The sequence below is a fragment of the Triticum dicoccoides genome, chromosome 2B (genome assembly GCF_002162155.2).
Source record: "Triticum dicoccoides isolate Atlit2015 ecotype Zavitan chromosome 2B, WEW_v2.0, whole genome shotgun sequence".
Taxonomy (NCBI): Eukaryota; Viridiplantae; Streptophyta; class Magnoliopsida; order Poales; family Poaceae; genus Triticum; species Triticum dicoccoides.
In genome coordinates this window covers 642850427-642862961 of record NC_041383.1, presented here as the reverse complement: position 1 = coordinate 642862961, position 12535 = coordinate 642850427, and the positions used below count along the sequence as shown (strand labels likewise).

General features: G+C 45.2%; 1 protein-coding gene across 1 annotated transcript; it reads right to left on the bottom strand.

Annotated features, from left to right (window-relative positions):
* Positions 1-3514: 3514 nt before the first annotated feature.
* On the bottom strand, positions 3515-11804 carry LOC119365332 (probable LRR receptor-like serine/threonine-protein kinase At1g56140). The gene is made up of 24 exons (XM_037630949.1): positions 11605-11804; positions 10879-11065; positions 10717-10788; positions 10484-10555; positions 10309-10380; positions 9810-9881; positions 9633-9704; positions 9482-9550; positions 8623-8694; positions 8454-8528; positions 8275-8349; positions 8073-8144; positions 7915-7980; positions 7762-7821; positions 7156-7200; positions 6998-7062; positions 6504-6883; positions 6226-6424; positions 5442-5603; positions 5236-5354; positions 4765-4975; positions 4443-4674; positions 4212-4359; positions 3515-4109 (listed from the first exon to the last, which is right to left on the bottom strand). The coding sequence occupies exons 1-24, from the start codon at positions 11696-11698 to the stop codon at positions 3756-3758; spliced, it is 3045 nt and encodes a 1014-aa protein (XP_037486846.1). The 5' UTR covers positions 11699-11804; the 3' UTR covers positions 3515-3755.
* Between the last annotated feature and the right edge of the window lie 731 nt (positions 11805-12535).

Here is a 12535-nt window from a genome sequence, read left to right as displayed (position 1 = left end):
ACTCTCTTCCGAGTGGCTGATTGGTAGGCCTGGACGATCCTGTCAAATCCCGCAACAGGCGCGCGCGCGATACGTGGCAGAAAAGATGGCGCAGAGATTGAGGCGTCTTTGCCTTATCCCATCCGAGTGCCGCGACCTCCTCCGCTTCGCGCGCTTCCCGAAATTCGGATCCCGTCAAATCCACGAATAGCAAAGCAACTTGTCAGACAACAGATTTCCTCCGATCCGTCGCCCGAAAATCTCCAAGTTCGTAAAAGTTCACTCGGCAGATGCAAAGAATGGATCAAGGCAACTGAAAGAGAAGTTGACGCCATCACTAAAAAGTCATTGGTCCAGAGTAAGACACTCTCGCAGCACGAAAAGCAGGTCAGAAGAATTCTCAACCCCTTCCTCACTCAAACCTCGATCCATTCGGGGGCTAATGATGAAGCCATGTACCTAGGGTAGGGTCATGGACCTGTCCAAGGTACCCTCCCCAAGGACACCTCTAGAAGAAACTGTCTTTCAGTCGACCTGGAAGGATTCCACTCGACGGACTCGAAGCCACTCGACCATGAAGACTCACTCGACCACCAGGAGATCCAGGGTCACTCTGCATCCAAACGGTCTGTTATTAAGTAGTCTTTATGGCCATGATATCACTTTATGTAAGACGTTACCAGTAACACCAGGCCTTTATGTACATTGAACCCTCTGCTACGTGGGCTGGCTGGGGTCCTGCGCACTCTATATAAGACACCCCCCTCCACAGGCAGAAGGGTTCGCACCCCTGTAACTCACACGCATATAATCCAGTCGACCGCCTCCGGGCACCGAGACGTAGGGCTGTTACTTCCTCCGAGAAGGGCCTGAACTCGTAAAACTCTTGCGTGTACAACTACTCCATAGCTAGGATCTTGCCTCTCCTTTAGTACCCCCCACACTACTGTCAGACTTAGAACCACGGCAGTGATGGCGGTGACGACGACGACGGCGATGATGATGACGACGTACATTTAGTGTAGCTAGGGCTCAAAAACTATTTGATGGTTTGTATATTTTGGTGAGGTGGTATATATTGACCCCTCACGTTGATGGTGAACTTGCGGTGGTAGGACGACACCCTCTTTTGGATGTGGTGGTAGGTTAACACCAAGGTAGTTCTAGGTTGAACTTGCTATGACGTATGATCATGCATGCTTTACCTCTCTTCTGCTCCATTGTTGTCTGTGTGCTACTTTGCTTGCTACTTGTGCTCCATTGATTTGCTGCTTCAACTCTTGCTCTTGTGCATTGCTAGGGCAAGTGGTATGCCGTGTTCATCGGTGAGGTTCCAGGGGTTTATAGTTCATGGGAAGAAGCCAATGCACAAGTGGCATCGTATAGCAACAACAACTATAGAGGGTTCAAGACTAGGCAGGCAGCAGAACAAGCTTACTCCGCCTGGGTGCGAAAGCACGGAGGAAGCAGTGTCGACAGTGCCAATGTTGGAGCTGTCAAATTGGAAGCTGCTAAGGTGGATCGTCAGTTCGGCCTGAAGCTGAAGAACTTCATCATCTTCGCCCAGTTCGTCACCATTGTTGTGTTGTGGCATTGTGTGCTAGGTGTAATCATTGTGGGTAAGCTCACCAACCAGGGTACAAGGTAAGCACAACATGTACGCCGTATGCAACCAAACGCCGTGTTCATGTGCCGCTAGGGCCAATGCAGCCAACCAAACAAAGTGCACTTGCGTATTACCTAATGCAGGAACACTAGATGCAGGCAACCAAACAAGTTGCATATGGCGTATTAGGACCTATTTTTCCTCAACCAGGCTGGGTTGAGAAGTGTATGCAATGCGACTACTGTTCAAAACTTGAACCAAACACGCCCTAGGTGGATTCCGAGAGGGCTCTCTATACATTTAGCTCCACCCAGTCTGCATAGCTCGATGTTTCTTGCCACTGCATCCATGGTATCCTTTGAGGTAAAAACTTTCTCAGCTGAAGGTGTTGTTGTTACGTTCTTGCCGGATCTCCCAGCAAGTTAGTGGCTCCCTTCCTTTTGCCTGCTTCTGTTCCCTCGATGCTATCATGCACGGTCGTTGAGGTAGATTGTTGCCACCATTCCTCGCACAAGGTTAGACAGATGTAACCCTTCCATTGTGCAATTTTGCTCCACACCTCCTGTGCTAAAGGCGGCTCCAAAATAAGTGTTGGGACGTCTGCAGGTTTTGAAGGCAGAGCTGGCAAAAGTAGTTGTTCTCCCATCCTCTCCGCTGAAGCCTGCCGTTGCACCATCGCCGATTTTGTAGTAGTAACTAGGCAAACATCTTGATCTTCCCAGGAGCCCATGTCTTCCATATGATCTGGTCAAAATCAGTGCGCTAAACCTCTGAAACTACGGGTTATACGCCGATCTCGTTGAGTACTATACTGATCTCTCAAAATTGAACTGATGGTGTCCTAAACTTCTTCATTTGTGACAATGCCTGCCTCCTGGATCTTCCTACGCATGACGATGAACTCGTGCACCAGGTTTTGCACGCTGACATTTGCGAGATCCCGGATACAGGCGTCTTCCGCGAGCGCCTCCTTTTACCGTCATGTTCTTCCTTCTCCAGTGCTTGTATAGCATGGGGAAGTCCGTGGCGAGTTTCCCCGCCCCCATCCAGGAAGAGTGCCAGAAGGAGGTCACTGCGACATCGCCAACCATCACCATAGTTGCGGTGGCCCCGTCGTCCTTGTCACAGGGTGGCTCCGTCCCCACCCATGGTCACTTAGGCCTCATTTGGTTCTTGGGGATGGAAAAGTCTGGGAGTAAACCCCCGAGCGGGGAATTCCCTGTTCACATGGTATCCCCGTCTAAACCATGGAGAATATCATGTTGCAGTTTGGATCGAATCTTGGAGGAAGGAGAAGGGGGATTGCAGGCCTATGGCAGAGGGTTGTCGCTGGAAGGAGGCGGCGAAGAATCAGGCGCTGCGTCGTGGGTTTCCTCCCCAGTCCCTTGTGACGTGGAAAACTGCCCCGAGGAAACGACGTAGATCGGGATTCATAATCTCTGGGTTTTTTTTGAGCAAAATTCATAATCCCTGGTGAGCGAGGGACCAAATGCTCCCCTAGTTTTCCACGGGCCGACTTGTCTCCTGGGCTGTACGCCCCGGTTTTGGACGGGGATCCCCGAGGGATCACGTCGAACCAAACAAGCTCAGGGTGGCACCATGCCAGCCATAGCCATCGCAGACGTAGGGCACGGCTGAAGCGCTTCAAGTCGTGGATGCCCAGGCCGCCGTTGTGGGAGCGAAGACGGCTGTCCAGTTCACCTTGCAGCTCCCTCTGGTGATCTCGTGGTCTTGCGTCCATAAGAATCGTCCTCTGCACTTGTCGAGTCCTTGAACAGCTTTTTTGGCGCGCGAAGAACGGTGAGTGCAAACGTTGGCATTGCGCTTAGCACGCATCGGAAGAGAACTCGTGTGCCAACCGCCGCCATGAGCTTGCCCTTCCATCCGGCTAACCTAGCTTTGATGCGATGAACTGGAGATGGCTGCGCGTCAAGGTCCAAGCCAAAATTATTGTGAATTGTACGCGCGTCCAAGGAGACCAAAGAATTCAGAGCTTCGCCTACACACGTACTACACATACTTACAACTTTACCTGCTACTCACCCTACATACCACCACTGTACAGTCCTACAGTTCAATACCAATGCAAAAAACTGCCTGTATCGACAACATCCGTAAGATGCATGCACTCTCAGCAAATCTGTACCACAATAAGTCGAATCGAACTGTATCAACGGCCTTCGTCCATGACGGAGCTCAGGAACGGCGACGAGGTGCGGGACGACGGCGAGTTAGGCCTTGGCGCCGAGCTCGGCTGCCCACTGACGTCGGTGCTCATATAGGTGGTGTTGCCCCCCGTGATCTGCCACTCCGTGATGTAGCTGGGCTTGGTCACCACGTCGGGCGCCTCGACGTCGCCCGTCAGCATCGCCACCACCCTCGACATGGAGGGACGCTGGTGGGGCGAGCCCTGGGTGCAGAGCAGAGCCACCTTGATGGCCCGGAGCGCCTCCTCGCTGTCAAACTCTTCCAGCCTCTGGTCCACCATATCCAACGGGTGGTTGTTCTCGTACAGTTCCCACACCTGAAAACATTCAGGCGATGTTTTATTCAGGAAATCAGTTTACCCTTTGTGTTTACTTGTTGCAGGAGACCGCTAGCGCGTAGAGTTCCTCGGCGAGCTTACCCATTCGAAAATATAGACCTTGTTCTCATCCTCCGTGCTGTAGTTTGGTCTCCCAGCTAAAGTCTCCAATACCACGACGCCAAAAGCAAAGACGTCGATCTTCTCTGTCATATGGCCTCTCATGGCATACTCAGGTGCGAGATAACCACTTCAAGGAGACGACAAACGCCATCAGCATACATATGAAAATATTGCTAGACATAGAGGTTGGCAAGGTGGAAATGCACTTACAATGTACCAGCAACTTTCGTGCTGACATGCGTCTTCTGGTCATCATAAAGTTTAGCCAGCCCGAAATCCGAGATCTTAGGATTGAGATTGGCGTCAAGTAAGATATTGCTGGCCTTTATGTCCCTGTGCACAACACGGATGCTAGATTCTTCATGAAGATAGGACAGACCTCTTGCAACGCCTAAGCATATTTCAAAACGTGTTGGCCAGTCTAGGCTTGACTTCCCTTTGCCTGCAAATATAGGTTTAAGTCTTTAGTTGTTTATACTAATTAAGCTTGAATCTGCATATATTTAGCTCCATCAATCAGAAGAAGTTGTACCAAACAGAGCATGGTCCAGGCTTCCATTCTCCAGGCACTCATAAACCAGCAGTGGCTTATTGCCCTCAAGGCAGCAACCATACAACTTCACGAGATTACGGTGTTGCACTCGAGATATAGTTTCTATTTCCGTTGCAAATTCCTTTTTTCCCTGATGAGATGCTTCAGACAGCTGCTTCACTGCCACGAACCTACCATCAGTTAACTTTCCCTGCGAAAAGAGGCAGATTTCAACAATGAAAGTTTTAGGTACCGCACTGTCAAACATCATTTTCTCCAGATACACTGAAATAAATTCCTCCTTCATTTTAGAAATGTTACCAATATGTATGTGCAGATACCAAAAATACAAAAAATAACTCAGATAAACAGGTCTGTCTTCTGATGTTTACTTGTACTACTAGCTTTAGTTACTTCCAGAACGAAAACTTTCAAAGAAAATTCAAGGCTGTATGTACAGGATGAACCAACCTTATAGACTGAACCATATCCTCCTTGACCAAGAAGGTTATTAGGACTGAAATTATCAGTAGCTGACCTCAGTTCACCATAACTGAGGACATTAGGTCTTCCCACAATACTGTACAGCTCTGCAAGGCATCACAAAAAGATATAACAAACATAAATTACTCCTTTGCTCAGTTAGAATACAATTTGGTCCTGGGCGTATCCCATACCTTCTTGCTCCAACGATAGTTTTCTCCTTTTCTGTCTCCGCCTCCAAAGAAAGATTCCGGCAAGTACTACGAATCCTAAAACTGCTACACCAACCACAACTCCCGCAATCACACCTGTTTTACTCTTCTTTGCTGCAGCACTACGCACTGTAGGGGTGAAATCTGACAGAAAGTTCACTTGTTAGAAAAACGTGATGTCTACAGAATCAGTATATTTCAAGTGGGGTTAAACGGAAAGTTGGACTATGCGTAAACTGGTTGGAATATTACATCATAATGTCAGGTTATACATGTATTAGGTATTTCAAACTTTATTACAGAAATCTATCCCCATACCTAGTATTCCTGAGTAGTTTGTTTAGCATATTTGATTTACTAGTTCTCTTGTGAATATTTGATTCCTGAGTAGTTTGTTTAGCATATTTAACCAATATTACTACATTAGAGACAATAGACAGATGTGATATTTCTATCCAACTTCCCATTTAATTTGAAGAACATTGTCCAAACGCTTTAGTTTGAACAAAGCCTAACTAGATGTGTTTTCACTTTTCGATAGAATGATGAGAACTTCTATAACAGCTACGAGTACAACAAGGGCTAAATGAAATACATACAGATCAACCCTCAGTTTCATATTGATGCTCTGGTATATCTGTGTTTGCTTTTATTTCAAGCTGCACAGGATTGCATTCAGCATAATTTAAAATCGATCTATCCAAATTAACCTGGAGAATATATGGTAGATGGTATGAAAACAATTATTTCAAGTTAATGGGAGTACTTGGTGTTGCACTCAAAGCTGATATTGCAGGCCCGTAGTAGCCTTGATCAGGAATGCAGCAAGTGCCCTTGCCGGCCCAGAAGAGATGAATCTCAAGAAAGTTCTTGGTGACAGGAACTGTGTACTGCTTCCTAACAGCAGTGTAAGATTTCCCGCCTGCCACCTTTCTTATGTCAAAGTTCTGCTCCTTACGCTCACCCTATACCAATAACAAGAAGAAAAATATGACTGGGTTATAAGCTAAGAGTACTGTTTATCATTTATCAGCGAGAACCTACCTGGACATATATATCAAAAACCCTTCTCCCTCTGCTCTTCCAGGACTGAGCATCTGGGAAGGCAAACTCTGCAAATTGAAGCGTAACTGTGTAGTTTCCATTTTCAAGGCCAATACCATAGTATCTCAAGGATGATGGCGACATCCTTGCATTCCGGAACAGTTCCGTATCAAGTGTATTCAGAAACTGGTGTGAGCTGTAGATTATAGAACTTCCATTTGACGCATCCATGAATCTTCCAACGTTGCTAGCACCCCATGTGGGTTCTCCTGTAACATAATATGATGCAGCTCCAAGAGTGACAGCATCAGGTTCATACAGAGAATTATCTGAGCCTGATATGGGTCGATCACTACCACAGTCCACAGCAAAGGAAGAAGCTGCAAGCAGGTTAAATTATTTAATACTGGTATGAGTTTAGTAAAACTGCGGTTGCAGGTATATAGTTCCTCAAGTATGCATAGACTTAAAATTGCAAAAGGCCGAAATCTCACATTTAGGAGATCCAAGAAAACAAGGTGTATTTCGCTGAAGGCAGTCCAACCCCGTAGGTAAGGCACTGCAAAAGCAAAAAATCAACATTTTGAATCCAAAATTTAAGCTGAGAGAACATAATAATTTACTTGAGGTGGGTATCATAATATGAACAAACCTGTTACTTGATATATCGGCCCCGAAATTATTTGCCACTAAATTCCTAAGTAAATTGAACAATAGGCAAAAATTAGAAAGGATTGTTCATACTTCATATCATATTCCTATTGATTGTTAGATATAGATTAAATAAGAAGGGATAAATAATTGGCTTGGTTGTTAGATATAGCTTAATAAGGGATAAACAATATGTTCAACTTTTTCTTTGGCTTGATTGCATGCTAGGCTGTAAGGTTAATAAGTCTCACTTCACAAATGAAGGAACATAGGCATTTTAAATAATCTTATACTCCCTCTGTTCCAAAATACTTGACTCCCACTTGTCTAGATATGGATGTATCTATACTTGTTTAGTGTCTAGATACATCCATATCTAGACAAATGGGGATCAAGTAATTTGGAACGGAGGGAGTAATACTTGTAAGATTGAAGTACCAAAATATCCTCTCGGTTTTTCAGATTCATCAAATATATATGATGCTAGCTTATTTCCATACACTACAAGCCTAAAGGTCAGCTCATGTGCCTAAGCTAGGCTAAACAGACCCTGTTGGGCTGGATTTGGTCTGGCAAGTTAGTAGAAGTTTCAGAACATAGTACTTACAGCTGTGAATTTCTAGCCCAAGAAGGAACACTTCCTGTGAGCTGGTTGTAAGAAAAATCTCTGCAGAAAATTTAAAGTGAAAGCAGCATTAGAAATCAAATAAACACCTCCCTGCTTTTATTGTGCATATATGCTTGAACCACATTGACATACAAATTTTTAAGCATAGATCCTACTGAGCTTGGAAGGCTTCCCGAAAGGCTATTGTTTCCAAGAAATCTGTCACAAAAGAATTTACAAACATTAGCAAGATGAATGATGAAAGTTTTCCTTTCAAAGAAATATGCATTATAAGTTAAGATAGTCCATACAAGAAGCCGAGTGAATTCAGATTCAACAAGGTTTGTGGTACTTGACCTGTTATATTGTTAAAACTCAAATCCCTATAACAAAAAAAAAAGGATAAGGGGAGGATGTCAATAACAAATGTATAATTTATAGGCTTATAGCTCTGCATTAGCGTATCACACAAATGACACTTGGCTGTATTTTTCAGTCAACTAAAATGCTTACAATAAGTTTAAACTCGTGAACTTTGAAAAGTTTACTGATAAAAGTGTATCGGATATCCTACAGTTCCTCAAAACCCTGCAGCGAAACATATTACATGTTTTAGTACAGAATAGCTTGGTGAATTATATCAAAATCAAACTGTAGTTTGAGGTATTTAGTGCATCACAAATTAAGCATACAGGGTGTTCAAAGATGTCATGTTACTGATGAATGCCAGCGAAGAAGAACTTCCGTTTACTATATCACCGATTCGTCTGCACCATAGAAATCAAATTTTTATTTGTCCTGCCGCTACTTTGACATTTTTAAGAATGATACTTGGCTATTAACACAGAAATAGGCACTTACAAGCTTGTCAGTTGGATAAGATTGGACAGAGTCGCTGGGAGCGGACCTTGAAACGAATTGCCCTGAAACCTCCTACAGTTCCATAGTTCTAGTTAGTCATATATAGCATCGTTTCTTCATATCCAGGTGTGCAATATTGGCAGAGATAGCAATAAGGTTGTTCATGAAATAGCAAAATTCTCTAGGATCGCTGGAAGGAATGTTCTTTGGAAAAATCCACTTCCCCTTGATCTAGCTGTGTTGGTGCAACAGGACTGTAATGATTTGATTGTTACTCTCAAATGGAATTGCTATCTTTCCCATAATAATAAATAAATAAATATATATAAAGCATCATTTCTTCACGGATGCAGTAGCCTAGTAGTGAAAGAAGGGAGGTCTCTATTCTTTGGTAAATCCAAAGAAAGTTTTATTTAGGTACAAGTGATTTCTGAAGAAAAGACTGGTCTTGTAAAGTGAATCAATGCTACTGATACCATCACGTAATCCGAAATTAGCAACCATCACAATTAACAATTTAGTGGGGGAAGGAAGATGTAATGTTTATCGATACTCATCTAACATCTGACTTCAAATGAGCTATTCCTTAAGAGGCCTCAGATGGAGATTCAGCAGGGTAAAAAAACACTCTAGAAAAAAAAATGCTATCCCTGGCACAGATCATAATGTACCATCACATATTTATGTTTTGAACAAACTAACACTTGATTTGTAGATAACTACAGAAAATTGTACAAATATCCCTTTAAACTTCCCAGATAAAAATGTTCTTGAAACTGTGTGAGCAAAATATTTGGATGGCTTTTAATACTTAGGCTAAACAAAGAATTACTATGGCAGAGATCAATGACGGTCTTACAAATCTGTTAGATTCCAGGTCCCTATATAATCTGGTATTTGCCCAGTAAAATCATTATCTGATGCCCACCTAAGCAAAGAGAAGACAATATTTTCATGAGACTGAATCATGTAAAGCATTAATAGCGACAGTCCATCAATTATAGCCATACAATGTTTTCATTTTTGTAAGCTTGGAAAGCGATGATGGTAGTGGACCACTAAAGCCAGCACTGTCTATGTACCTATAATTGAGAGATACAGAAACATTACACGTTAGACATGAAGCTAACCAGCCTAAGCGAAAAAATGCTTGAAGAAAAATGGGGTCTTCAGAATTTAATACATACAATTGCTCAAGTTTGGCCAGGTCCCCCAATTCCGAAGGAAGCGAGCCACTGAAATTGTTTGAGCTAACGCTCCTGCAAAAAAATAATTTACAAGTTAGACCCAAAGTGGTCGGACCCTTCCCCGGACCCTGCGCAAGCGGGAGCTACATGCACCGGGCTGCCCTTTTTCTTTTTCTTTTACATGCAAAATTAACAACATGCAATTTATATTCTTGGAAGCACGAATGCTATCAGCATAGCCCCCCTTCAAACCGAGTTTAACTCAAAGTCCTCAATACAAGAATACTACAACAAATTAAGATGTGATCTGTACTTTCACTAACAATTTTGGAGTTCTTTATTGAATCTCGGAAACTTGAGGTTGTTGGCATATATTCTCAATTTAATGGCTCTTCATCTCACGATTTTCTTTTGCACAAACAATTTATATTTATAACTAAAACACAATAAAGTTGCATGATAAATACAGTCATAAATAATGAAAAAAAATATTTCTTACAGTGAGACAAGATCTGTAAGGTTCCTGAGTTCTTTTGGTAAAGGTCCAGATAACGCATTGATGCCAAAAGACCTTATATGTTGAAAAGAGAAAATGTAAGATCAAACGAAAACATTGCAAAGTAATACTACCTTTATTGATCTCATTAAATCAGGATCAACGTTCTGAATCTCACATGTACTGCATACGAGTCAGCTCCCCGATAAACGATGGTAAAGGCCCTGTTAAGTAGTTTTGCGATAGATCCCTGAAACAACATTGGAGCAGATACAAAAACAATTGAATTTGGTGTGAGACTGGAATATATCATACAGAAAAACCAAAGCGAGCCATTCCATGCTTCAAATAAGCTGCTATGTCTATGTCCATCAAACCATTTCACGTGTGACGAAAGTTAAGAGTCCATACAAATTGGTCAAGGCCGTGAGGTTCCGCAGCTCCTCTGGTATCGGGCCGACTGCATCCAGCGCGTATATTTTCCTGCATCACGGGCGTCCCGTCAGCCGTGGCGTTTCGTCGAACACCCTGCGTGCGCGGGGGGCACAGGAGAGGGAGCGCCGGGGCACTTACAGCCTGGTGACGCGGCAGACGGAGGCGTTGCCGCCGGTGCACTCGCACTTGATGGCCGGGTTGAAGGGCGGGTTGTTGTCGATGTTGGTGTTGTCGGTGGCGGCGCCGGTGCAGGGGTCGCCGCTGATGTTCCATGACGACAGCGCCTTCTGGCCGAGCTTGGCGAACACCGCGTTCAGCGCCGCCGCTGCGAGGCAGAAGCAAATGAGTAACCACACCGGTCAGCCGTTAGACCGCTGCTAGGCCGTCCGATGGGCCAGGCTCACGCGGATCCGACGGTCGAGAGGCGAGATGAAACTGGACGTGGTTTTTGACTTTTCCGTGCCGACGCGGGAAAAGTCAAACGCCGAAATATCAGACAGAGTCGTCGACGTGCCTCCGTTGACTTGAGGGCTGGCTGGCTTCTTGGAAGAGCTAACGGGATCATTTGGCATGCAGATGATGCGAACGAACCCAGCGAAGGAATCCAGGGGAAATTAACCAGGAGAATCGTGTTGCCTCCCCTGCTTTCTTCAGCAGCGGTTGGCCAGAACATAGGCGAATGAGTCATGGTGTTTTTACAGATCAATCGGGCAGCAAAAACAGGAAGGATTTCTCTTGGAAGAGAGTAGCCAAGACCAAGAGAAGTGGATGGTCTAGTCTATTCGAGCAAGATGGTTCAGAATTTAGGAACGCGCGGCGTGAGCTTTGGGATTCGGGAGAAAGAGGGAATCAAGCTTTGCTTACCGTCGCCTGGATCGGTCTGCTGAGCATCGGCGACCGCCGCGAGCAGCAGCAGCGAGAGCGCGGCGCCATGGAGGACCTGCCTCCTCCGCCCCATTGCTCCCTGGCTATCTGCCTGGTGCTCTAGCTTGGCCTCGCTCGGCCGCTTCTGACTTGCAATAAGAGAGCTGGTGAGCGACGAGGGCCGGGGCAATCAAGGAAGAAGATAAAGCCTGGCCCGGAGAGGGACGTGTGTGCTCGTGCTCCTGGACCTGCAGGCAGGCATGTACACGACGGCGACGGGTACATGTACATGTAGCCTGCCCCGTACAGCAAAACAGTACAGACGACTATTTTTTTTGTTTATTTTGATTTGACCAATTTGATTAGAATACCTCGATCACGTGTGGGTCCGGTTATACAACGGGTATAATCTCAGATGTCGGATTGGAATTGGATGGCTGCGGCGTGCCGAGACGGCAGCCGCCACCCCCACATGCGACGTGCGGCGCGATGATGCCCATCCACACGCGACCGTTGGTTCGTTGGCTGCGACGCGCGCAGGCCAAGCTGGACGGAGATCGACAGCTTTGACACTTCGCCCCGCGCGCGCGCGCCGCAGAACGGGAAATTGTCTTCCCTTTGTTTATTCTATTTATTTATTGTTTATAATTGGGACTTATCCCTGTTTGATTTTCCCTCTGCGTGTTGTGCTTTTGTGCGTGTCTTCACCTTGGACGTGTTCTTTCTTTCTAAGACGGGGAAAGATCGATGCTCAAAAAAAAAAAGACGGGGAAAGATCGAAACATGGTTGACTTCTTTTGAGCTTAGTATATAAATGCGACAGGACAGGTGCATGCATCGTAGCATATGGATGGACGATGTAGGAGTCGGGGGTGTGAACAGAGCGGTGCCATCAGCCATTCAATTTTCCGGGATTGTGCATGCTTGATTT

Excerpts from the sequence above, each read along its gene's own strand:
- LOC119365332 (XM_037630949.1), bottom strand. The coding sequence starts at position 11,698 with ATGGGGCGGAGGAGGCAGGTCCTCCATGGCGCCGCGCTCTCGCTGCTG. Across the intron at positions 7,822-7,914 it reads GGATCTATGCTTAAAAATTT|AGATTTTTCTTACAACCAGC; the intron begins GTATGTCAATGT and ends AATTTTCTGCAG. Across the intron at positions 4,110-4,211 it reads AGGTCTATATTTTCGAATGG|GTGTGGGAACTGTACGAGAA; the intron begins GTAAGCTCGCCG and ends GAATGTTTTCAG.